The following is a 26823-nucleotide window of genomic DNA, read 5'->3' as shown; positions in this document are numbered from 1 at the left end:
TTTGTTCCAAAAACAAAACCCTTCAGCTGGGAACAGTACCATGTGCAGTTGTCCTTTCCCCAGGGACAGACTTTTCCCGTTTGCAGTGCTTAAAACATGAGCAAGAGAATAATGTAGCTCCAAAAATTCATTCTTGATTCATGCACTCATTAGGTATTATGAAAAAAAGTCTAGTCACAGACTTTTAAAAATAAATAAAACTATATGTACAATGCATTTGAGGAAATATCAGAGTTGCTTTACTAATACAGGGAAAAGTATAAAACAGAGGTAATTTTAAATATTCTTGTGCACCAAAAATCAAAGGAACTCTCCAGTTCTATCTAAAATAAAATAATAAAAAGAAAAATAATCAGTTTAAGTACTGCCACCATTTCCTCTGGAGGGAATAGCAAATCAGCTGTAAAATTAAGATTTCAACAATCACTTCCCAAAGAGAATGACTTCAATAAATGCAGTGACAGTGCCTGTGCTCATTTAATGCACAACCAGACTCTGACCAGCCCTTTCAAAATTTTTTCCCTATTTGCTAGTGAGAAAATCCAACAGCAGTGCCTCTTCTGGTTCAGTTATTTGGGGAAGAATTCTGTTTTCTATTGTGTCTGATCCTGTTCCAGAACTGCAAGATCTGGTAATTTATATCTGTGACAAAAAAGGTCCTCCCCAGCCATAAATTCCATGCATAATGTACTTCAATTACTGAGGGATTTCCATTTAATTTAAATGTATTCCTCAGATGATTTCTAAAATTATACCACGAGTTGATTACTATTCCTCCAAAAAGTGGCTTTGATCCATCAGATTTAGTTTTATTCATTTTTTAGCTATTTCTTTACCAGCTCTTGGTGTTTATTGATAATCTCATCACACTGAACTGCCCCTTTCTGCCCCAGCTGGGATTCCTCAGGCCTTCAAGGTCTTTCAAAAAATAATTATATAAAATATATAATGCATTTTATCTGTATGCTCCTGTGCCCATCTTTTCATGGCAGAGAACAATCTAAAGGTTACAGTGACCATACTGAGAGGCTGGGAAAGAATTGGGCTGGAATAAATATTCTGTGCCTCTGTCAGAACAATCTCATAGCACCCAAGAATTCTAGAGATACATTATTGGAGAATAAATATCCATTCCTGCAGCTTTAATAAAGATGGAACATTTCACAGCCACAGAAATGATGGAATTCAGAGTTAGTCTGTTCTATTATTTAATTATCCTGGTTTACAATACAGGATGGAGTTGGGATATGCTCAGATGCTTGCTTTTGTAGATCTCATTCGCTGTATCTCAAATTTTTCACATTTTTGGAGAACCATATCATTTTCACTCCCTTATGATTATAAAGAAGTGACAGTGTTAAAACTTGAGCCATTACAACTCCAGCTCATGAAGTAAGTGAGGCAAACACTGCTCAATTTAAGCTTAAAGCAGTTTTTTCATCACTGGATGCTTCCACTAACATTTTTACCATTTGCAGACCTTTCCACGCCTGCTCAGGGCACTAAGGAACTTCCTACATTTGTCTGAGTCAAAAATGAAAACTGCCAACAAAAATGAGCCACACCCACCCTCCCCAAGAAACCACCAGCTTTATTTTGTATTCATAATGAGCATTCTTCTAGACTTAAACAAGGTTAGACCAATTAGTGCCATTAAGACTCAATTAGACCTAAACAACTCTTCATATGAGCAGAATCCCTGCTTTGAATAATGTCTGAATCCAGCACTTCAAATTCTAATGGAAGCAAAGCGGGAGGAAGCAGTGTTTGTGGGAAGTTTCTGTATGTTTTAAGAAATGTAAAATACTCAGGCTGTAGCTGTGGTTAGCTCCACACCAGTGCTGAAGATCTCATCAGTCCAGCCACAAAGAAAAACCCCAAAATTCAGCATTTTCAATCCCAGAAGAAGACAAATCCTTGCCTACCTGATATGCCATTCTTGCTGGTGTTCAATAAAGCTACAGATGCTGCAGAGACTCTTTTATTATTCACAGTCTGCCCTGCTTTCCTTGAGGTACATTCTTCACTATCACTGTCCTGGGGATTGAGTAGCCTGGGCTGGAAACACTGCAGTCGACATGATCTGATATTGCTTAGGATTTCAGGAAGGGACAGTCTGTTTTCACAATGTTTATTGGAAGCATTGGTCCGTGAAAAATTAGAAGAAAATTCTAAAGTCTGGGAAGAGCTTGAAAAACTGTTCAGCATTTCCGGGTCAATCTGCCTCAAGACAGGATCATGTTCTGTGGATATTCGGTCCATGATAACCCTGATTAAAGAGGAGGAGGAAAATCATTAGGTTCATGATCTTTTTAATACTTTTAATCCTTTGAAGGGGAATGAAGAATTAAAAATAACCCAACTGTACCTTCCACCCCTGCCAATCCTCCTCCTTGCAAATCCTATACATCTCCTTGGGATTGTAAGGGTTGTAAGGCAATGCCTGAACCTCAGTTTGTCCAATTCTGCCAATTCTGGGCTTTCATACGAAGAATTTGTTTGGTCCAAACGAGGCTGTGAAGAAAGAGAAGACAATTTTATACTTTGATTAGGGCATTGCTGGTTATCATGCACAGACTCCAGGACAGAACATGTGGTTTTATGTTGAGTTAATCAATAATAGCTTCAGTAGTTAAAAAATAAACTCTAACATTTAGGCTTCAAACAGTAATGGAGAAGTTGGAGAAAATGAAAATAAAAGTTTTCAATCATCTCAACATCTTCTGGCAAAGGAATTAACTCACAGGCTAAGGGAAAAAAGAAAGGAGGATGAATTCTGAGCAAGTGGGAATTCAGCTTGGACCCTTCAGAGCCAAGCAGAAAAGGGGATGTTCCTGCAATTGTCTTTGGAGTCACCAAAGCATCAAAGCTTTGGTGGTGAGAACTGAACTCCAACACTAGCACTATGCCAACCTAAATTAAAGAAACCACCACTGAACCCAACAGCCCAGCATAACACTGGATATTCTTACAGCATAATACTGGCATCCTGCTCTTCTCCTGAAAGCACAAGGTCCATCAGGATCATTTTCTTCTTCTGCTTCTGACACTGGTGAGGGTACCTAGACCAGAAAACAACATCATTATCCCAAGTGCCACATTTGTATAATTGTATTTATGATAAAACTTTGTGTTTATATAACGTGAACTGCCATGTTTATATAGCAATGCACAGCACAGAAGGAAAACTCAATTTATCCGAAGAACTTTTAAATATATTCAGAGTTGGGATGAGCCAGGCTGGCCAAGCACCAGCTAACTGGAATTCCTGCCTTGTGTACAGTGAGATTTTACCTGTGGGAACTCATCCTCATCAGAGCTGTGGAAGTCATACTGTTTGATATCGCTCTTGCTGAGCACAGGCAAGGGCTCAGCCAGGGGCTGAGGGGTCACCACACACTCCAGCTTGGGCTTCTTCAGGTATTTCTTCTTCTGACGGACAACATCGGACACCTCCTCCTTCAGAGAGGAGTGGTGAGGATGCTGCTCGGGAAAAACAAACAGGAAATTCTAAAAACTAAAGCATGAGGAAACTTAATGACTTCAAGAAAGGGCTGTTTGTCTTCCAAAGGTTCTGCAGGGATTTGAGATGCATCATGCAAAATTTACTGAACACATTAAACCCCAGAACTTTTCCTCTGATTATTAATAAATACCTGTAAAAGCAATCAAGAGAGCTCACAGGCCATGTCTGAGCCTGAGAGGCTCCTCACTCTGCACTACACTCAGTATATTGTCATTGAAATTCCTCTTCCAATTATTTTCTGAGATCTCATTTTTCCCCAGCACTTTCAATTTTCTGAACTGCTCAGACATGTTCAAAAGAAACAATTTAATTTGTTTCCTGTTTCTCACAGAGCTGACACTTTTGAACAGATGTGGTGGTATTTGGGTTGGCTATTTAAGATTTTTCTCACAAAAACCCTCTGCAGTGAGCAATTCCATCGATATTGAACTGTCCACTTGAACACAAATGTTATTAAACTTCAAAGCTCCCATTTGAAAAGATTCTTTCACTTGCAAAATTCTGCATTTGAAGGAGAAGCAGCAGTGCAGTTTGAAAAAATGTTTAAATTTACCCTGAATTAACACTCATCAATAACATCCTGACTGAAACTCCAGTAATGGAGCTTGGGAAGCAGAGGAGAAACATGAGGAATGCCAAAATTCCTGGAGAGCCAGGCTTTCAGGGCTTTGTATGGAATTCTGGGACCACTAGGTGTCGCAGGTGCTAAATACAAATTTCCAGAGGTCTTCAACTCTCAGCCTCAGCCCCAAGCATTTTAACTGCTAATATTTCAGGTTATTTCTTCCGAGACAGGTCTGAATTCAAAATATATCCAAAGGGACGATGATCCCAAAGGAATGATGATCCCAGGAACAACAGACTCGTGGCAGGGGAACAAAAATCTTACCTTAACTTTACATTCTTGAACTTTGTGGTGGTTCCCGTTGTGGAGAGATGAAGGAGTTGTGCCCATCTCTTTTTCGGGTCTGTTCAGCTTCACTTCATTGAGGATTTCACCTCCATAATCACCCAAATGGTACCTCAAAAAAACCAGGATTAAAACTATAGGGCTGCATTTCCACTGGGAAATGTCTGAAAGACACAAACCAGTGTCTTCCAATTGCCTACACAAACCCCTTCTCTTTTAAATTCTGAAGTTTGGTATGGTGCTACAATAAATAAATGATGAGAAATGATTTCAAAGCTATTTAATGAAAATTTAAAACCTTGGTTTTTATAATTTGGAATTTTACCTTTTCTCCACAACTTCCAACGTTAAATGCAACAGCTCCCGTTTTGTTTTCTCTCTCCTCTTAATCATCTCCAAAATTGTTATGGCTCTGCTAAACTCCCTCCTTAATTTCAACATCTTCTCGTAAGATGCTTCATCGTTCTTTCGGTTCTGTGGAGAGATGAAACCAATTTTTAGTCAAAAGCAAAGGCCACGAGGCACAAACTGTAAAAATAAAGTTATATAATACTGCTGCAAATGAGGCTCATGAGGACACTCCAAAGCAGCTTTTCCTACAGCAGATTCTACTTGGCAAACAAAAAGCCACAAAAAGCAAACAAACCCAGTTTTCAGAGTAAACTGGGAAGAACTTTTCAGCCACTTCCCCCCATGTATTGCTCAGATTCCAGATCAACCCAGTGGAAGTTTGTCAGCACAAGGAATTCAAGCCTACAACACTTGCCCCACCTTGATTCCGCACACATGTGTACAAAGCAAAATGCTGGGTGATTACACATTCCCTGGTTCAAATCATTCCATCTAAAAATCCAGAAACTGGGAACTTGTTTCCCCTTTTCCCACAGAAAGGAAAGCTCCCAACCCAGCACGCTGTGTGCCAGGCATTGCTCTGAGTTTCAGCTCAAGAAACAGATGGATGGTAAATTGTCCTCTGCAAGAAGCTGGACAGGGATCCCAATTATCCCTACCAAGGGAGAGATGTAAAATTCCAAGCAGCAGAGTCTGCCAAGTCACCTTTCTGGTCTGCATCTTCTCAGTTCTCCTGCGGAAGGCCACGTAGGGGTCGTTGTTGGTGGAGCCGTCCCTCTTCTCCTGCTTGATCTGGGGGATGAGGGAGGGCCCCCGGCAGTTCTTGCGCTTCCTCACCCAGTAGTCATAGACAGCCTTGATCAGGTAATCGTCCTCATTGAGCAGCAGTTTGGCTTCCTGAAGGGTCACAAGCTGCAGGGGAACAGGGAAAAGTTGGGTTGGGGGTGAGGGGAAGGTCACCACACACTCACACCAATTGTGCACTTTCTGGATAAACTTCATTATTTTCCAGCAAAAGAGTAAAGGGATGAAAAAAGCATTCACAGAAAGAGAAGCCACCAGTTAAGAGTTCCCAGTTTTTCTGAACCAGCAGTATCTCTTTCATCCAATGGTCCAGAACTCCATCAATCTTTCATGGAATCTGAAAACACTTGGAAACAACTACAAGCACAGGATAGAAAGAACTTACTACAGTCTGCAGATCATGATTTGGGAATCACTTTTATCTGACTATTGTTTCCTAAACAAATAAAAAGTTTCTCATTGGTTAACCTTTATTAATGTGTAATTCTTTGCAGCTTTATGTGGATTCCCCTAGAAGCAAATTTGCTTCTTAATTATTTCCCCTCTAAAATGTTTACTTTGTGATAGAATGGGACAATGCCCGTGCCTGTTTATTCCAGCCTGGAGACACAAAGCTGTTCACTTGTTTGCTAAGTTATTTCAGTAGATGGTAGTTTAAAGGTCATTTAAAGATAAAAATTACATCTATGTTCAGCTTTTTATATGGAAATCAGAGTCTAAGTAAATGCAGAAGTATCACTAAATAGTACATTGGTTTAACAGGCTCATATCATCTTCAACCCATTCATTAAATAAGAAGAAAATAGTACCTCTAGTATTACTTAAAAAGAAGTCAGGCAGCACTTCATCTGCCCCATAATTTGAAGAATATCAAGTGAACAGCTTAATTTGCACTTTTGCAATGTGTCAAACTTAAATCTTGTCCCTACGTTAGGAGAAGCAAAAAAAGGAAACAACACATTTTGGAAAATGAAGGAAATCCTAAGTGTAACCATGGCTACTCTGCAAGTGTTAATTCCAGCCAGAGCAGAATAAAACCTTTGCAATCTATGGCAGAATTAGAAAAGGCACTGAACTGTTTTTCACAAAAAGGAAAAAGTATTGCTTAGAAATAATTTTGGTTTTGTTTGTTTTTTGCTCCCCTTTACCATTAACATATTTGTAATAAAAAATAAATCCGCTCTGCCTTGGGTACACAGCTGGGGAAGCAAAGTTGAGCCTGTGTGCTCATGTCTGATTCCAGATGCAGAGTCCTTCTATTCCCTGCTTAAATCAGAATGCCCAAGAGGAAAGCCTGGAACCCCTCCTGGGCAGGGAAACCATTCCAAACAACATCCTTTAATATTCCAGGGATAAGGCATGGAAACTGGGAATTGGGAGGCAGCACTCAAACCCCACCAGCCACTTCCCAGGCTCCATAAACCTGCAAGAGTTGCTTGTATTTACAGAAAAAACCTGTATTCTTATAGCATTTTATTTTTGAAAAGCATCTTCAAATCTTAAATCCAGCAAAGAAAGGTGAAACCACCATCAGAAGGATGAATACTGATCATGAAAAGTGATGATCATGAAAAGAATGGTCTGAAACTGAAAGCCAAAACAGAGGTGTCTTTATCAAAGCTCCAGCAAACCCAAGTACATGTTCAACAAGTATCATCCAATATATTCCCTATTTTTTCCCTTTGTTCCCATTTTCTTAGCATAGTAAGAAATCTCTGCCTTTCTGAAGTTGCTCAGAAGTCCAGAGAGAAAAATTCAATATTTTGGCCTTTTAACACAGCACTGAAAATCAGGTTAAGGAACTGAGGCAGAGCCATGGATCCCACAATGGATTTTTCATTCCCACAAATTCTCATCTCACTGGGAAATAACACCTCAAACTTGATTTGCAAACCTGATCCCTCAGGTGTAGTTTCGGAGTAAATATTTTGGGCTGTAAGATCCTTTTCCAGACACTGCCCTCCTGGAACACCTCAGGATCTGATTTAACACTGGCACTAGGTTAATTCTGTGTTTCTAATCCTCAAAAACCAACCAATGTCCAGCGCAAACAAGTGAAACAAAATTTGGATTATTAAATGTTTGCAGCCATTTCTACACCTACTGATCATCACAAGCTTATTCCATACCAACAGTGGTAAAACAAGCTGTGTGTTTCTAACACTTTGTGGCCAGGAATTAAAATTTAAAATCAGTCCTGCAACCCCAAAAGCTCCTTCCCCACCTGTTTTATCTGAAGTTACCAGTATTGACACAGGAGACAGCAATGTGATTTTTGTGGAACAGACACACAGACACACAAACTGTTAAGAGGAAATAAAACCAAGCACCCACCCAGAACCACCCCCAGGAAAGCAAAACCTCTCAGTGATTTCTTCACACCATACCTGACTAGAACTGGCTTTTTCGAGTCTGTCAACCATTATTTCAAACTGCAGTGGCTTGATTTCCATCTTCCTGTTCAGCCTGTTCAGTAGGGTCTCATCCTCAGAGTCCATATCATAATCTGGCTGTTCATTGTCCAGGTTAAAGGCTGGAACACAAGAAATTGAAATGCTGGGTAAGTAACACACTGTGGACACACATCTGCAATCAGAAACCAAAAATGACTGAGAAAATTCCAGACCAGCACTTCTCTGCCAAGAACACTTTTTTTATGCTAAAAAGCTTCCCCATGTAACACACGGCAGGTAGAAGCTGCTTGTCTCCAACTTCCAATACAAAAAGAGTCCAAGAAGTTTCATTTTAAGTGACTTGAAGGGGTGATAGACACAGAAACGTTAATGTATCTCTGCAAAACAAGAGCAAAGATGCTTGACAGTACTGATATAATACAGCTCCTTCAGAATATCATGGTAAAAGAGTAACAACTAAGACCATTTTCAATCAAATTCCAGACTTGGAAAAAAAGCATTTACACTCAAGTTCCAATATAATTTCTGTTGCCTATTTTTAAACAGTACACCAAACCTAAAGTGTTGAAATATTTAACAGACTAAACCTTTTCTTGTTTTATGTAACTGTAGAAATCCTACACCAATCCTATGGGAATTGTTCTTCTCTAAAACCACCTCAGCTGTGGATGCAGAGCCTGACAATTCCTTCAGGCTCTCCAAATAGTCAGTTCTCAACTTCTCAGCAAAGCTCATGTCTTTATTACTAATTATGCTAATTAGTTCCCATACTTGACAAAGTTCCTGGTCCTACTAAAAGCAGAAGGAAGTTCTCATCCAGGTAACACAGCAGAAATAAAATTTTACAAGAAATATGAGTGAATTGCGTACGAACTGTTAATAGAAACATTAATTGTACACCTAATAAAACCTTGAAGGGGTGACACACGAGGTACAACACTCCCAGTAATTCAATCAGCGCTGGAATAACAGCAGTTAATAGGCCTGATGAAATATATTCTATTCTTAATAAGACAAACAGCACTATCTTATCTCCGTGCTCTTAACTTGTGGCTATGCCAAGTGCTAATTAAAAAACTCCTGCTACTGAGCTGCCCTGTGTGCTTTGAGAGCTCCTTAAAACAAAAACTTGGAAAACCAGGAGCAGAAAAAAGCCACCAAAAAAGAAGTCTTTAAAACAAATCCCAGTATTTTTCCTCCCACAGGCAGGTGGTAAGCAGTGCCCTTCCACATCTCAGCCTTGCCCAAGACCATTCTCTCTGTGATCCAATGCAATAAATTAGTTAAACCTCTACCAGTATTTATCTATTTATTTATTCAAGCACAGAAACTCAGCCAGATGCAGCTGGGAAGGGCTAAAAGGCAGCTCCTCAGCATCTTCAGCTCAAGCTGGTACCTCTCAGAGGAGACACTGCCCCAATTCTGACAACAGCACTCGGCCAGAAGAGCTCTCTGACCTGCCACACACTGTAACAATTTATTTGAGGAGAAATTAATAACAGGCTGTAACCATGTGTCAAGAACTGCTAGCAGTATTAATTCAGTAATACAAGTTGCATGGCAAGTTTATTTAAGACACTGTCACTGGGCATGTGACCAAGAGCTCTCCAACAATTAACTGTGTATGAGACTTAAACTGCAGCTTTCAACATCAGCTCTGCCTCTCCAGCAGATCACAGCTCACATGTGGACTGAAAACCATTACAGTCCACAGAAAGCTTGTTTGCTCTCACAGTCGGTGTCACATCAGAAAATATGTCAACCCATTGCCTGTCAGTAGATAATTCAATAATCCCCTGTGGACAAAATGTTTCCAGCCAGTTTTTCCAAGCCAGAGCATCAGTGAGCAGGAGGATCTGTGACAGAGAAGAGGTGATGTTGTTCACCTGTAAATTGTAAGCGGTGCCAGGAAACTTCCCTTTGTTTCCACAGTGGGAAAAGAAGAGTCTCTAAAAGGTCTTGAAGTACCCACCTTCCAGAATAAGATCAGGATCAAGTGAGAGGCAGCCAGGAGACAACAAGACAAGCAAAAAGAAAACCCAACCATTCCATCAAGAAGTATCTTAAAACACCAATCACCCTCAGGACCACACTGGATACCAGTGATGGGTGTCCAGGAGGGAAGGCAGGTTACTCCCAGCACCAAGAGTGGCCCCATGGTGCACCTCAGCTGGAAGCAGGGGGTCCCTTCCCCTCTCTGCTCACTATTTTGATAAATATTCAAGATGATAAAAGGCATCCAACAGGTTCTTGCCAGGATCCCCACATATCAAACAAATCCAGTCTCATTTTCTTAAACAAACCCCCATCATTCCTGTGAGAACAGCAGGAGCCCTTGTCACACATCCCACTTTTCATGCTTTTCTGCCTTCAGCAATGTTCAATTTGTTGTGAGCTGTATTTATCAGTGCAGAGGGGGTTTGCATGGGGGTGCAGGTTAATGACACTGAAGGGATGAAGCAGAGCCTGTTTCAGTGCAGACAGGATGGCCACAAACTCTCAGCAGCCTGGGGAGGTGTGAGGGCCTCAGGAAATGCAAGGCTACCACTTCTCTGGAGTTCATCAACCTAAAGCTGGCTTGTCCCACAGAAGTGTCCTCCTCCCCGATGTTCAATGAACGCTCCTCAAAACACATTTTCAGCAACATCCTTAATTACCAGTTTTCTTCTTTCCCCAAGCACTGAGGGAACTGAAACTGTTCTAGAAAAGGCCATTTTTCACCCTGGAGCTGGCCTGGTGGCAGCTCTCTGGCATCCAAAGCCATCACAAGACCCAGGTGTTTATGTGCCATGGATGGAATCATCCATCACTCCCTGTTCCTGCCTCTGCCATGGCAGCTAGCTGGGTGAGCTGCTGGAGAACCAGCCCCCATGTTCCAGTCCACATGGACAGCTCCTGCTAAATCCTGGGACATTCTTCTGACTCAGAATGAATCCAGCCTTTCTCTTCCAGAACATCTGCATTACTACAGGGCACTGTCAGACAGGCCCCAGTGATCCCACCTGGAAAGTTTCTCCAGGAATGCTCAAGACTCTGATTTGCTGCTGCAGATACAACATCCAGTTCCCACCCTCTGCCACTCCACCCACCCCCAGCAGTACCTGACAGAAGGATTTGCTTTCTTGTTCACTTGAGCTCCCCTAGAAACTGGGTTTATACCAACTCACACAAATGCAATTTGTTTCTCAGTGAAGTTACATTGAACTGGGTTTAACTAAGCTAAATGAAATGAGTTAATTTAGTTAACTGAATTAAGGCTGTGGTTCCACACTCATTGAAGCTGACACAGGCACGAGTTCCCACTGAAGCCAGTGTTTCCAGTGCCTTCCCTCCCCAGCAAACCACAGCCCTGCCACCCTCTCGTGCCAACAGCAACAACCAGGCCTCAGTCAAGGCAGCAAACTGATAAATACAGGGGGTCACCCAACCAAAAAATGAAAGAAACTTTCTGCCAAAAAGTTCCTTTTAAGGATTCCTGGAGTCCATTCTGCACTTAATGAACACTGTACCATCGTTCCTGTGAGGGGACACTTGTCTTCCATCCCCTAAGCTCTGATTTAGGTCCAAGTTTATCAACTTCATCTCTTTGCTAATTATCAATAATTTAAAATGCATCTCCATGTTATTAAAGCTACAAATATTTTTGGAAAATTATGCAGCATGCTGGAATAATTAGAATAGTTCAAGTTTTTTTCTTTGCATTCAGCTCCACATCACCTGTGTTGGTGCCACTGAGGTTGACTAACACCTGGAACCTTGTTTATTCACAAATTCCAGGCCTTACAAAGAAATTAACTTTTCTCTGCTTGGAACCAGCGATCTAAATAAATTAAGGCAAAACATACTAAAATGTCAGGCTACCAGAATCTCAGTAAAATATAATTTGCTAGAAATACCCACCAGTAAGCATGGATTATAGTATGTGTCCTCCTGGCATTCTCTATCAGTTTACATAACTTCCCTGGCCAAAGTATTGTTGCTATTTGTGATTTAAGCATTAGAAGAGAATTTCTAAGCAGTTTATGTAGCATAAAGCTGCCTTTTATCACACCTACTCCATCCAGAATATGTGGGAAAAATTATCTTGGAGCAGTATCTGATATTTATCTTCAGCTCAAATACCTTCTGTAATTCTGTCCAGAAAGACTGTGAGGCTCAACAAGACAAAGAAAAATTGGCATAATATATTTAACATTTTTAGACATGTTTATTAACAGTATTCACAGTGTTTCTGGCAGTGTCCAACAAAGAACAGAATAAAATACACTCCTCCATCAGCAGCTTGGTTTCAGTTCATTCAGACTGCCTTGTTTCCAAATTTGTTTCTTTTATTAAGGAAAGAAACAATTCCTTTTAGTTGATTTTTCCCTCATCACCTCTATGGTTTTGCACCACAGAGAACCCTGATTATTTCCAGAATCTCCTATTTTGTAAACAAATGGAAAAAAACTGGACCAACTTCACCACACTGGTGAGAAATGATGCAATAATTGAACCAAAGGTTTTGCTACAAAGGTAAGTCCTGGGAGGAATCCAAGTGACCAAATAACCCCCTGAACCACATCCTGCAAAGGACAAACATGAACTGTGTGCCAAGGAACAACTGAACTGTGAAAGTGCCACTTGTCAACAGAACATCAACCAAAAGAAGTGGGAAAATTAATTCACAGCCCACAAGCTTACATTAATGAGATCTTGTAAGACATAAGGTAAACTCATGCGGAATATTTTATCTATAAAATAAACTCAGAGTTCTCTGCTGAAACAGAATTCTTCAGTTTTAGCCAAACTCAGAGAGAAGTGATTGTTACCCGGAACAGCCTGAATCCCAGTGGCAGCACAGCTGCCCTGCTCTGCCAGAATTCTATTCTGAGCAGCAGGACAAAGGCTGATTCCATCACAAAAACTCTTCTGGTTTATGGATCTGCACTTACAGAGAACTTTGGAGCTAACAGGTGAGCAAGACAACCTCTCTCCTGCTCCCTACATCAGTATAAGCAACCAGGAGGCAGCCAGGCAGCTTCAGTTACTCCTTCTAAGGACTAGGAAGGAAAAAATACACAAGAAGTGAGGCTAGATCAAGAATATTGGAAAACCAAGAGCCAGGATGAGGCTCAGCAGCTGCTGCACATGGACAGAGCATCAGCACAGAGCCAGAAACAAACCCTGCAGCAAAATGCCCACCTTCACCAGCAACTGTCAGTTCTTCCAGAACTTGAGAAGATGCTGGAATTTACATCTATAAATGGATTTCTGAGTCCTCCCACTTCCTGACCACTGCAGCAACTCTGACCTCAAGACAGAGGTTCCTCAGGTTAAATAAGGAGTTGAACAGACACCACAACCCACAACACTCCCAATGTTTTTAACTCACGTTGGATGTGAATGAACTGCTTTGGTTGCTTGAACTCTCCTTTGTACAAACGATTGTAGTAGTTGACATTGCTCTCTGCTTCAGGGACTGGGATAACCATGCTCTCCTTCTTTTCTCTGAAGACTTGCTGTGCTGAGATGGCCCGTTGCAAATGATGTTCCTGCAAGGGGAAAATGGGAGAGTTGATTTAGGTATCAGTGTACAAAGTGCATATGAAGACAGTCAGCCTTTTCTCCCACTGTTTCCCTACAGGATAACAGAGTGGAGGCTTTACTGGGTTTTAGAGACCAGCAGGATGCTTGTTCTTAAGATGTGTGTCTCCAACTTTTTAGGGTTCCTAACTGATGGCAATCTTAAAACTGCAGTGAATGAACTACAAACAGATGAAGAGAATCCTTTGTTCAGACACAGCCCACACCTTCCACCAGACTGGGAAAAAGACAAACATTCAAACTTCACAAAATAACCTCAGCAGAAAATTAGGGCTGGGGAAAGCCAAACCCATCCAAACCTGTCAGAAAGAAAATGCATGCAAGATCAGGCCTTTAAAGTCAGAAGAATAGTAAATTTCATCATTCCTGTCTACCCAGCAATCCTAACTGGCCTGCTTTTAGAAGTTTAGCAAGTTAAGAGCAACAGGAAGAAGAGTTCTCACAGAATAACACCTGAAAAGCAAGGACTCCCCAAACAGGTATCACTTCATTTTATTCTTATGGGACAAAAGTCACAAATTCCACAGAATCACTTCAGGTGAAATAGAGATCACAACAAATGTAGCAGTTCACAAAGATTTTTTCCCCACACAATTTTATTAGTTCATTTATTAGTTAACTCAGTGACAACCATCTACTGTTGCAAGTCAGAGCTAAGCTGTAACTTCCCTCTTGAAAGGCCTTGCATGTTAAAATTTAAACCACTAGAAAAATGTCTCAGGCTAAGACATCAAGGCTACTCTGCCTCCTGTGTGTCCAGGGGAGTGACATTCCTCAGCAGGACAGGATCTCAGATCCACACAGCCCTTGGGAAAAGTGAAGTAACCAAGTTCTCCAAATCCTACATAAACCAAGCAAAGTGCAGACTCCCAGCAGATGAACTGCTGGTGGAACCAAGAGTGAAGGTTTCATTCAGCTTCTGCTGTTCTTCCCCAAAGTTTCCCAGATTTGGGGGGTGGGGAGGGTGAGTAGAATATCAGCTGGAAACCCAAACTCAGCACTGTCACAGATCCATGGGACCTTACTCTGCCTGTTCCAGGGGCTGCAGGTTTTCTATCAGCCATTCCCACACACCCAACTGCTGGGAAAAGCACTTGGTAGGAGCAGGAAGAAACACACACACACAAAAAGGGTTTGCTGCTCTGTGCTCCTCCCTTTGGCTTTCTCAGGGTGCCCCTCCCCACTGTTAACACTCCCAAGAGGCCAGGATCAACACCAGGAATGGGAAGGTGCCAATTCCAGCGCCTGGCTGGCACTGCAGCCTGGCACACACGGCAGTCTGGCACTCACACACTCTGCTACCCACTTGGAAATTCTCTCAAGAACAAGAGTTCTTCCTCTTTAATTCTACAGAATGGTATTTTAAAAAAGGGGGAGTGAAAGAAAACCTTAAAACACGTAAATTATATTTAATAAATGATCCCCTTTTAAATGTTAAGATTTACAGAAATGCAATTAATGCAGCTCCTGCACAATCAGAGCAGCTCTGGGAATCTCCTGCAGCAGATGAAGCAACATTAAATCAATCAGGCTCCCAAGTGAGTGCTATTAGAATTAAGACAAGCATGCAATCCAATAGCTGCTGTGATCTGCCTGAGTTACTCCACACTGAGTAAATCTGTCACTCCACCATTAAAACGTGTCTTGGAGAGCTTGGCAGTGCTGAGTAATTCAACTACACAAAAATGGTTTCATTACTGGGCTGCTTTCAACTGCTGTCCCTGGAGCTGTGTACCAGCAGTCCACAGCACACCACTGCTGTAAGGAAGGGCTTGATCTGTCCCAAATTCAGAACACCTTTTGCTTCTGCAGCCCATGAAAGAGTAATTGAGATGAGTAATTCGGGTCCTCAGCTGTTTTAACGCTGTAGTAAGCACACACAGAGTTCCCAAGGAAGGCTGACAATAGGTGTTAGTACTCATTTCACTATAAAAAGCCTTCAAGCAGAACACAGCTTTCAAACAGAGATTTCAGCTTTCAGCAGTGCTGCTGTCACACCTCAAACAGCAGAGCTCCAAAACAGACAGATAAAGTAAGTAAATTTTAAAATTAGGAACAAAAACCTCAAATCTTTCTGCTCAGCATCCAGTACAGGAAACTTTAACTCCTGTAACAATTCTCTTTAAACAAACTCTGAAGTTTTTTATATGAAAGCTGGGCTAATTAAATGGATTTATTAAACCTCAAGAAGTGTTTTTACAGATCAATTTATAACCAGTACAACTTTTGGTCTAGTTTTCACTTTTTTCTTATGCTTTTGAAAGACACACAGTATTTTAAGCTCACACTTTGTTCTGCAGTAGGGCAGATCCAAAGGTCTTATACAAAATAACAGAGCATTAGAGAAGCAGTGATGACAGCAAACAGAACGTGCTGCCATGGGAATAAAAAGGAGCCCCTGACAAAGAGTGATTACCCATTAATTCCTTAAAAAGCACATCCAGACCTTTCTCTCCAGTATGAAGACAAAATTTCAAACAAACACAGCTTAGACAGGGCTATTTCTTCAACCAACAGCATTGGAGAGATGTAAATGTTTAGTGTGTGCAACACTGCTGCCTGAGCCCATTTACACATTAAACCAGAACTGTGCTCTGAACCCCTTCTGAGACACCACAATCCTTCCTTCCATTTTAATTCAGAAGGGAAAAAAACCCCAAAAAATTCCTGCAATCCTGGTACATTTACACATTAAACCAGAATTGCTCTCTGGACTGCTCCCTTCTGAGACACCACAATCCTTCCTTCCATTTTTCCTCAGGAGGGAAAAAACCCAACTATCCCTACAAGCCTGGTATGTAAAATACTTAGTTTTGGTTGCAGACACTCAGAGCCAGACTCGAAGCCCAGCTGAGAGCAAGGTACCTTCACTGCCATTCCCTCCATCCCTGAAATCCCACAGATCTCATGTTCTCACTCCACTTTTCTGTCTGGGAGTTTCTTCACTCAAAAACAGAGTCCAACAACAGTAATAAATCAACAGGTATTGATCCTATTATCCTGAAGTTATTTTTGTTAAGTTTTAAGGCAAGCACTGATCAATACTGAATGGTACTTTTTACACATTTTTCACGAATATCATGGAATCACAGAATGATTTCAACCCAAACCATCTCATTCCAGCCCCTCACTGCTCCTAATTCCTTTTATCCCACAAACCAGAGCACCTGGACCCTACAGACCAGGTTGGGTTTTTCTTAACCTTTAAGTCTCTTGTTGCCACCCCTCAAGTAATCTCTGAGAAACAGAGTTTATTGAACTTTAAATAACTGCAAGTTTTTTGGTTGAGCATAGTTGGAGATGCTCATGGCTGAACACCATCTTCACACTGAAAAGTTCATTTTAAATATCAAACTCCAGTGAGCAATTCCATATTGGGTACAAATCCCTAGGCAACAAAGCTTTAGGATTCAATTTACCTGTTCCCATCTTCATTCCTTAAAACTACACCAAATTAGCGAAGTTACTCCTCTTTAGGTTGTTTCACTGCTTTAACCCCACAGCCCTCCATACAAGTAGGATGGAACAGAAAAGTAAATTTATCAACAATTTTTCCAACTCAAAATAAGTTATTTCTAGGCCAACCTAGAGTCAGCCTTCCAATCTACCTGCACCAAGAAAAGAATTAAAGCAAAGAAAACAATTAAAATGTACTGAAGTCTAAATATTTCACTTGTTAAACATTATATTCCAACTGGGAAATTTTAAAAAAAGACATTTTTATCTTTAATAGTGAGATTCAGAAGCTAAAAGTACAGAAGTATAGTTGGAAATGTGCAGACTCATCTTGCAAAGTCTCAAGCACAGCGAGTAACACCTCTTGACAGCACTTCCAGAAAAAAAGTGTCAGGAAGCTCAAAAGCTAATTTGGTCAGAAGCCTCCCTGTCTTGGAAAGCCTCAGCCCCATCTCCTCCCTCTCTGCACACAGACACTTTTTTTAGAGAAGATTCCCAAGAGCAAAAGTGTAAACTCAAGCACCAGCTTTTGTTTTCTTGTGCAGTTAACCCTTGCAATCCTACAGACCTGTTTCCCTTTCTTCCCTCTCCCTCTGCTCTGAGGTGGAAAGAGGCCAAGTGAAATAAGGAGTCACGTACAGAGCAGGAAATCAGTGTGTGCTCCACAGGAATTCCCACCCTTGAGAGCTGAAACCCATGGCTTCATTCTGGATTTATTTTGGAAAACATGCATTTCAGTGATTCAAAGATGATAATATGCATTTTTCTACTGATTTGATAAAGACTTAATCTAGTCAGGAATCAGAGCTGTTTCCTCTTGCACAGGGTGTCCCCTTAAAACAGTGGATTAATTATCAAGTAATGCAGGGCACTGAGAAAACCATAAAAATCCAAATATTGAGTGAAAACCAACACACTCAAACCAAGGCTTTCAAGGACAATTCCACTCAGCTTCCCTAAGAAGTTTTCAATACTCAATGGAAGGAAGCTGGAGAAAACCCACAAGAAAGAGAAGATACACAAGTGAAAAGGGCTCATGGAACTATTTCTCAGTCTCACTTTTGGCCATATCAAGTTTTTCCAACATGATATCCCCACCCTTTCTTAAAAAAATAAATAATCACAAGAACCACCTGCCCCACACTTGCCTTCCATACTGGTGAATTGTGACTACAACCAAAAAAATGTACTAAAGGTTGGCTGCTCTTACTGACTCAGGGACAGAAGGCAGGGGAAGTGAATCAAATTGGGCTGCTCCATCCTAAAAATTCACACAGGTCCCTGGAATGGGTGAAATCCTTCCCTGGGAGGGTGGAGAGTCCCTGGCACAGGTGCCCAGAGAAGCTGTAGCTGCTCCTGGATCCCTGGGAGTGCCCAAGGCCAGGTTGGACAGGGCTGGGAGCAGCCTGGGACAGATGGAGGTGTCCCTGCCATGGCAGGGGTGGCACTGGATGGGGCTTTAAGTCCCTTCCAACCCAAACCAGTCTGAGATTCCCTGACTTTTCCATCACTTTCTTCCCTTTCCCAGTTGTTAAAGTGCAACTTCCCAAAGCAGCACCCAAGCCAAGCCAATCCAAATCCTGGGATTACAGCCCATCCCCTGAAGGTATCTCTGGAATACTGATGTTGGATCAACCCAAGGGAAGGGCCCCCAACACTCCTGGGTGACACCTCCTATACAGATGAAGATGTCTCCAGAGAGCAGATGTCAACCTAAATGAGGAAAAATCCAGTGTGTACCAAAACAAGGCCCAGGAATGTCTTTCTTCCCCCTCTGGGGGACCTAAAGCCAAGTGAAGCTCTTGAGGAAATAAAAGTGGCAATCAGCCCACAGACACTGATAAAGGGATAGGGACAGTGAAATGAGCACAGACCACAACCATTTTCAACCAATTCATGTCAAACTGGACGTGAAACAACTGTGAGATATCCCAAATATCACCCCAGCAGCAATGTCTGAGAGCATGAGCAATCTCTCATCCCTGTAAATAAATGATTATTCACTATTTATGAACATATGGACACACAACTGTCACTTTCTATGAAATATCAGAAACCCCACAGCAACTAAAACTCTGTATTTTAAAGCTACAATCATTTACACAAGTTCCCAGTCTACCAAAACATGAATATAAGCTAACGATTAAAAATCAAATTATTGTTATAACAATAAATAAATAAATATGGTTACAAACATTAAATTGAATTATTAAAAAAAAAAAAACTTTTTGGAAAAGCTGTTTGAAGTACTAGATGAGAAATTTCTGTTTACTGAAGAGTGGGATTTTTTTTTCCCCAAAAAACTTTAGGAGCATATTGTTACAAATACTGTAACATGTAGTCCAAAGATCTGCTTGGGATACACTGGCATCACTCACAAGGTAAAAAATTATTCCATTAGAAATCCTGATTATCCCAGTCAAAGCAGGGTGGCAAGGCCCTGACCTAGAGAAATATTGTCTCATTTTTCATGTCATGAACCCCACAACGCATTTTTCAAGGCTGAGACACCCCAAGAAGGAGCTTTGCCCTTTATTAAACCCGGTATAATCCAGGGATCCCAAATTGTGTTTGATGCTGGCTGCACACACCAACACCTCCATGTGACCGTGAGTCACAGAGCTGCTCCTTGCAGCAGGGAGGAGCGAGAGCTGGAAATTCTCCAGCAGGAGCTGAAGGAGATCACTGCACCTCTCCTCTGCACTCTGCATTTAACCTCAGCCTGTGGGGAACGTTTTTATCCCAGCATTAGTATCCAGAGTTTCTGTTTAACTGAACACACTTGCAGCAGGGAATTTGTATTTTACAGAGTTTTGAAACAAATGGTGTTTTCATTGCCAAAGTGATGCTACCTGGAGTGCTGGAGACCTGGTGGAGCAAACAGAAATCCCTCATTTTGTAATACAAAACATTGTCTGAAATTGGTTCTACTGTTTGGACAACTGAGAAAAAGGTTAGATAAATTTAAACACATGCACAGTAATTGATAGAAATCAAAATTATTAAAAATTAACCACAAAACTCCAGTTTAAACCAAATACCTTTAACTCAAGAAACAGAAATTATTATTTTTCCAACTTGCTGTAGTATCAGTGTTTCCCTTAATTATCCCATCTTTGGATACCACTGCAGTGAGTGGTTTGTTTACATCCAAGCCTGGCACGGGGAATCCAACATCACCGGGATGCTTCAAAGTAGAAACAGTTTGTTTTATGCAACACAGACTGGTCTAAGATCCCCCAAGTGTGAGCTGCAGCCAGAGAAATGGCACAGAGCTGAGAAAAACAAATTATAAATTCCAATGTAAACAACAGAAAACAACCAGAGAAAGGGGGGAGGAAGTGTTTCTGTTGGCTGAGAACTGATCCGTGGATGAACCACTTTCTGTGTCCCAGGGGACAGGAGCAGAGAGGAGTTTACTGAGATGGAAAACTGATGGAAAAATGGCATCTCACCAATTGGGGAGAGTCTCACAAGTGAAGCTGAGCAAATCTTCAACTGAAGATGACACAAAAACATCTCACAGAGAACAATTCTGCCAATGGGGAGGTGCTGAGCACCCAAACTTGAGAGACCAAGGTGTAAATGTTTCAACCACAATTAGAATTGCACAAAGGAAATTGGGGAAATTAAGAATTCTGATTTTTTTGTTGTTGTTGTTGTTGCAGATTTTTGCTCCCTTACATTTGCAGCACTTCACCTGCCATGGACAGGGACAGCATTTTAATCCAACACCTTCAGCTCCACTACACTGTGGTTATTACACATTAACAAGTAGGAATTTGCAAAATGGACCAAAAATCAAAGCTTTTAAACAGCATATCCTCAAATACGTTGTTACTTTGACTCAGAACTAGTCAGCATTACTTTCAAAATTATCACAGTCTATACTGATAAAACTTTTAGTCACCCAAAATTATTTTTCCTACTTCTTACACCCTTTTATATACAGGAATTCAGTTCTAGTTCCATTCTTCTCTACTTGTTATAGAAACTTCAGTTCTACAATTGATCTTCACCACCACTGGCTTTTAAGGTTCATGTAAATATTAAATCAGTTATTTACCTTTCCAAACGTTGAAGTGTTAGAATGATAAATATGCTATGGCATAAACAAGGCATTATTTATTAGCCTTGTTGGCAAAATAAATTACAAATAACCTTTTGAACATCTAGCACCAATCAAAATGATCTTTCTTACGAAAAATAATTAAAACAGTGGTTACTATAAGCAGATTTAATGTCTGTTGATCCAAACTGTTCAAGCAGGACATTTCAACTGGTTTCAGTCAAAAGAGAAATTGCACCTAGCTGCTTCCTGCTCAGTTTTGCCAAGCAGGAGCACTGTGAAATCTGGCACTTTGTAAATCCAAGGAAGCCCAAGCTATTTTCTTTCCAAGGCTTCCTTAAATTGAAGGAAAAGGAAGGACTGCTCCCTGCATTTGAGACGTCCCAGAGCTGAGCCATTCAGCTCAGCCAGGCCGATTCCCAAGCGCTCCCCTAAGCTTTTGTCATGGAATTGCACCTCCTGCCGAGGAACCCTTCCCACCAGGGAAAGTTCCTGCATAATGACCCGAGGTGTGACTCTCAATTAACAGCCCGGCAGCTCCCATTGTGCTCCAGGGCCACGGGCACCCAAACCAGCCCGGGCAGCTCTGCCAGCGCTGACCCCGAGCAGCCTCTGGCCTGCAGCAAAAATGCAGCTTTATCTAAATTACCCGCGCGGTGTTAAGATAGGGCTGAACCCATCTAACCTCGAGATGACACCGCTTCTCCATTCCCATCTCTATCCCCACGTGCTCCCGGTGAAAGGAAGGATGATCCGCTGTCCCACGGTGGCTGTCACCACCTCTCATCAACACCACAAGAAGCACCATGTCCCCTCTACCTGCAGCTCGGTTACTCAGCTCTATCTTAAAAGCACACTCGGAGATCAATGACATTTGTCCCGGGCTAAGCTGATAACTCAAGCACTTGGGACAGGTTTGCTGATAGGTGTTAATGTGATAAGCCCTAATAAACTGCTCGCGAGGTGGAGACTTCAGAGCAAACCCTGGTCGTGTTTAACTTCAGCCACAACAAATTAAACGGGAAGCTCCTCGGTTTTGAGAGCTCCCCAGTGCTCAGCTGCTCGGGGTTAATTCTGATTCACAGTTATCAAATGGGACATTAAACAGGGACCAGAGATTCTGCAGGTGATGGCACAGAAAGGATAAAGGATCAGAGCTGAAAACTAAAATAAAAACGGAACCGAAATGTGCACTTGGGAGGGACATCACTGCACGAAGCAATGGGACTCGGAGAGAGGGACAAAAGTACAGAAGATCAAGGCAGGGAAAGATCTCAAACAAAACTGAATCTCAGGATTCTGTGAATAAAAATCACAACCCAGCATTTCACTGCCTAATGCCAAACATACTTCAGTAATCTCAGCAGTCTCCAAGCACTCCCCAAGTAAGTAAATAAATACAGGTGCTTAACTCTAACTGAGGAATGACTTACACTGGGAATTGTATTTCCCCAGCAGAAAACCCAGTTGATTTTAGTCAAACAAACCCAATTCCTTTCCAAAGCAAGTGTGCTGTCTTGATTTCACCTGGTTTTGCATGGAAATAGAATCCCTGGAGTTTTTCACATAGATTCCCATGCAGTCTTTCCGAGGGATTTCTGTTTTCCAGAATATTTGCATGGTTGGAGCTGAAGTTATCCTCTGTTGACCTGCTGCTTTACTCACTGCTGTCCGTGTCTCTTTGTTCTACAAAGCCTCTCGTTTGTAAGGAACTTTGAGGGTTCAACCACAGGTTATGAATGCACAGCCCACACACAAACATCCAGTTAAGAGAAGACTCTGTCCATGTGGGAAGTGATTTATGTGTATTTGTGTTTTTAAACTCAGACCTAAGCACATCAGACAGCACCAGCACTTCTGATCAGCAGCTTATGTGAATCCTCACACATTTGATACTCTCCCAGTTCTCTGTATCAGAGAGAAATATTCTTTATGAATATTTTTGCTGATACAATTTAACAGGGAAAGCAGGACTTGTGCAAAGCTAAAAGCTTCCTGCTTTGAAAGGAGAATGAAAAAGTTGTTTCAGGAGCATCACCAGCTCCAGGATACCTCGAAGCCCAATGATGAGCACTTCAAGTTCCAGCATTACAAAAGGAACTGAATGAATCAACCAAAAAAATTCAAGTTAACTACTTCCAGCCGAAATAATCAGAACTGAATGCTGTATTTAATGATTAGAGAAGGCTCATCCCGAGGTGATCCCTGCAGAGCTGGGAAGGAAAGTCCTTTCCCACGGGTACGGTGTCAGCATTTCTGCAGCGTCAAACCATGTCCTTAAGTTGCCATTCCTGCCTTTTCCTCTCCAGCCTCAGGCCTGTGATGCCGTGCCAAGCTGAAGTGGAAATGAATGGATGTTCAAACAAGGATTGAGATGAAGGCTCAGACAGCTCTGGCCAGGCAATCCCGGGATCACCCATTACCACCACATTTTCAGCTTCCTCACACCTCAGGTAAATTGACTTCCCAGAGCCTTCCGTGTGAATGTGCCTCATTATCAAACAGGATTTCACCTCACAACGTGCAACTCGGCAATCTCCAATTATAGGTATTCAAATAAAAACACACTAATGTGATAAGAAACAAATCCAGGGCTTATCTGCTCTGCAACTTGCTCCCTTTCCAGTCAAAACAATTCATTAGCATTAGTAAATAAAAGTCTTACTCATCAGGAAAAGAAGCCCAAGTGTCCCTGCTCAGTTTCTGAATTCCCAAAAGGACACCTTCCTGCTTCTGCTCCAGCCATCGCTCTCTCACGTGAGTTTAAAAACAAACCCACACAATTTGCTTCCTCAGGTTAATTTAGAGTAAATTATAAACATTTGTAACATAAACATGCTACAGAAGAGAAATCTAATTCTTTCACAGCTGGAATCTCCAAGTGAGAGAAATGAGCTGCTGATTTGTGAAACACTGCGAGTGGATATAAATCTCTGAGATACTCATACAGAAACAGTTCCAGAATATTCATCAAAAATAAATGGACCAAAATCTGCACTTCTGTATGTACAAAAGATCAATCACCAACTAATTAAATCACATGTCTGCACCAGAGAGGCTGGGTTGTAAAGAACAGGGCAGATGTGCCACTCATGCTTTTTAAATCCTGCAAATCTGTAAATAATGATGATTTCCAGTGGAATATATCCCGGAAGGTGCTGTCTGACCCCATGACAGTCCTAGAGGGTGGCACCGGAGGAGAGTGGTGTCCCGGGGCCACAGGAACACGAGGTTTGTGGCTCTGAACAGCAAATGGAAAACAGCAGCCACCCTGAGGCTTCAAACAACTCTCACTCGGGGAAAAAGGCCTTGAGACACCCTAGAAATTGAGGTGGCAGAAATGAGTGTGCAGAGATTTCTCTCTCCCTCCAAGAAGTCCCTTTTAAAATACATCAAATCGATCACAGCAGTATTTGCTATCAATTAAAGCTGTTTAGGTATTTCTCAAATATTTAACTACTGTTATGCACAACAGCCATGAAAAAGTTCATATCATTCAGAAAAAAAAGTACAATTAAGAATTATCTGTGCTACACTGGGAGAAGGACAAGCCATGAATGAAACCATCACCACATGGTAATGATCTGAATAATCTAAGAATAGCAGTTTATAATCTTGCCTGGCTGATGCATCTCGCACGATGTTTATATATTGCTTCAGTCATTTCATTTTGAGACTATTACATAATATATCAAACAGAGCCACATGTCAGCGCAGAGAAAACAAACCTCACTCTCTCAGAAAAACAACTTTTTAGGACAACACTAAAGTAGTTTTATTGAAATACAAATCTAATCTTCTCGATCATTTAAGCAGCCCATAAGCAGCTTGTTTGCTCAAACTATTACAGCAATTTTCCATTAACTTTATTTTAAACATGATTTATCAAAATTACAGCAATTTTTAAGAATCAGTTTAAATATTAAATGGAAACACACCACTGCAAGATAGACTTTAGAGGCTGAGAAAACCAAATTAGTCTCCAAAATTGCTTCATTAGTACCCCAATGTCGTTCCTTTCAACTACAATCCCAGCTTTTAGCAGAGTTACTCTTGGGGAATTCCTGAAGTTTTGATCCCACTGTACTATACACAGTAAATTAAAAAATAAAACCCCACCATGATAAGACAGAGGATTCCTTTTAATACCAACAGTCAGGTGAGAAAAAAGCAGTGAGGAAAGCACGGAGCCTCCTTTGACAGCTGTAACCTCGGAAAAGCCAATCCACAGGCACAGAGGTTTGGCTGAGGCGGAGACACGGATTCATTGAGGAAATTCTGGAGGGTGCATTTACTATCGGCTCTGCAAGTACAGACACATCAGGCGACAGCCTCTGTCTGAGCTTACACAACTCCCAGGAGCACAAAATAAACCTTACTCTTACAGAAAAGCGTTTGAAGATCGGCAAGACAAAGCAGTACGTTTGGAGGACACCAGAACTGCAGGCAAGCGTTTTCAAAGCTATCCCACTGCTCACCAAAACCCCCAGAAACTTTTATTTACCTCAGCGCACAAAAGCTTTTCCACCCTTTAACACCGCGAGCGGAACACACATCACACATCCACGCTGAACACTGGTTAATTTAGAAATAACATTAAAGCTCCAACGCTTCACACAACGCGTCCAGCTGACGCCTCGGCCATGCGATGCACACCAAGCAGCAGCACAAACCATCGGTGTTAAATAACTCCGAGCAGCACCAGGGGTGGCTGCAGGAACAGTCACTGTCCCACACGGGGACAGAAACACTGTCCCACACGGGGAGCCAAAGCGGCCCTGCAGCCCCACATGTGCACCGTGTGTGTGTGTGTGTGTGTGCTGGGCTGTACCCTCAGCCTCTCTACCAAGCGACTGACAGCGCCCCAAACCGCGACACGGAGCTGCCGCCGGGCTCGGGGACACCCGGCCGGAGGAGAAGGGAGAAGCTGGCCCGGACGCGCTCGTTCCCTGTGGAGTGGCACAGCACGCTGCACCCAGCGCTTTCACGCCGCCACCGCCTCCCCAGCTCCAGCCCGAGCGACTTGACAGCCACTCACAACAGGCTTGGCAGGAGTAGTATCAGCTTTAGTCCACAACGCGCCGAGCACCCCGAGCCGCTCCACCGGGCCGGCATCCCGAGCCCGCTGCAGCACCCCGGCATCCCCAGCCGCTCCGGCATCCCGTGCACCCCGCACCGGCACAGCCCGAGCCCGCTCCGGCATCCCCGAGCCGCCGCTCCGGCATCCCGGCTCCGATACTCCGCCGCTCCGGCACGGCGAGCCGCCACACCAAAGCCGCTGCGCCGCTCGGTCATCCCGAGTCGGCTCCGGCACCCCGAAGTGACAATCCGAACTGACACCTCGAGCACGCTCCACCGCTCTGACACCCCGAAGCCTGTCCGGCAGCCCGCCCCGCTCCGCCGGGCCAGCGCCGCGCTCCGCCGCTCTGACACCGCGCTCGGCTGCTCCGACACCCCGCTCCGCTCCGCGCTGCCGCCGGCCCGTCCCGCCGCCCTCACGCCGAGCCCCCCCCGCTCACCCGCGCCCGGGACGCGCAGCAGAAGATGGCGGACGGCGGCAGGGCCCGCTCGCGGCGCCGGACCGCGGCTTACGCTGCGCCGTTTGCGCAGCGCCCCGCGCGCCCCGCGGCGGAGCGAGCGTAGCGCGCTTGGTGAATACCGGCGGCCGGTTCCCCGTGCGGGGGGTGCCTGTAAACAATGGTGCCCC

The 26823-nt window shown here is 42.7% G+C and overlaps 1 protein-coding gene across 8 annotated transcripts in view; it reads right to left on the bottom strand.

The window, feature by feature from the left end:
• EPC2 (enhancer of polycomb 2) overlaps positions 1–26823 on the bottom strand; it is a 35456-nt gene that overhangs the window by 8205 nt on the left and 428 nt on the right. The window contains exons 1-10 of one of the 8 annotated variants that reach the window (XM_086898242.1): positions 26636–26746; positions 13380–13539; positions 7979–8124; positions 5493–5699; positions 4762–4910; positions 4416–4548; positions 3295–3483; positions 2973–3062; positions 2369–2514; positions 1926–2269 (exon numbers count right to left, since the gene is read on the bottom strand). In XM_086898242.1, the coding sequence (XP_086754368.1) occupies positions 1926–2269; positions 2369–2514; positions 2973–3062; positions 3295–3483; positions 4416–4548; positions 4762–4910; positions 5493–5699; positions 7979–8124; positions 13380–13479 (1504 nt within the window). In that variant the 5' untranslated portion in view covers positions 13480–13539; positions 26636–26746. Of the gene's footprint in view, positions 1–1925; positions 2270–2368; positions 2515–2972; positions 3063–3294; positions 3511–4415; positions 4549–4761; positions 4911–5492; positions 5700–7978; positions 8125–13379; positions 13540–21801; positions 22136–26456; positions 26613–26635; positions 26747–26823 lie in introns of those variants that run through there. The other 7 variants (XM_086898239.1, XM_086898243.1, XM_086898240.1 and 4 more) reach the window with 7 other exon arrangements.

Source organism: Cyanistes caeruleus, chromosome 7, assembly GCF_971803275.1.
Source record: "Cyanistes caeruleus chromosome 7, bCyaCae1.hap1.1, whole genome shotgun sequence".
Classification (NCBI taxonomy): Eukaryota; Metazoa; Chordata; class Aves; order Passeriformes; family Paridae; genus Cyanistes; species Cyanistes caeruleus.
This window is presented reverse-complemented; position numbering and strand designations above follow the sequence as displayed.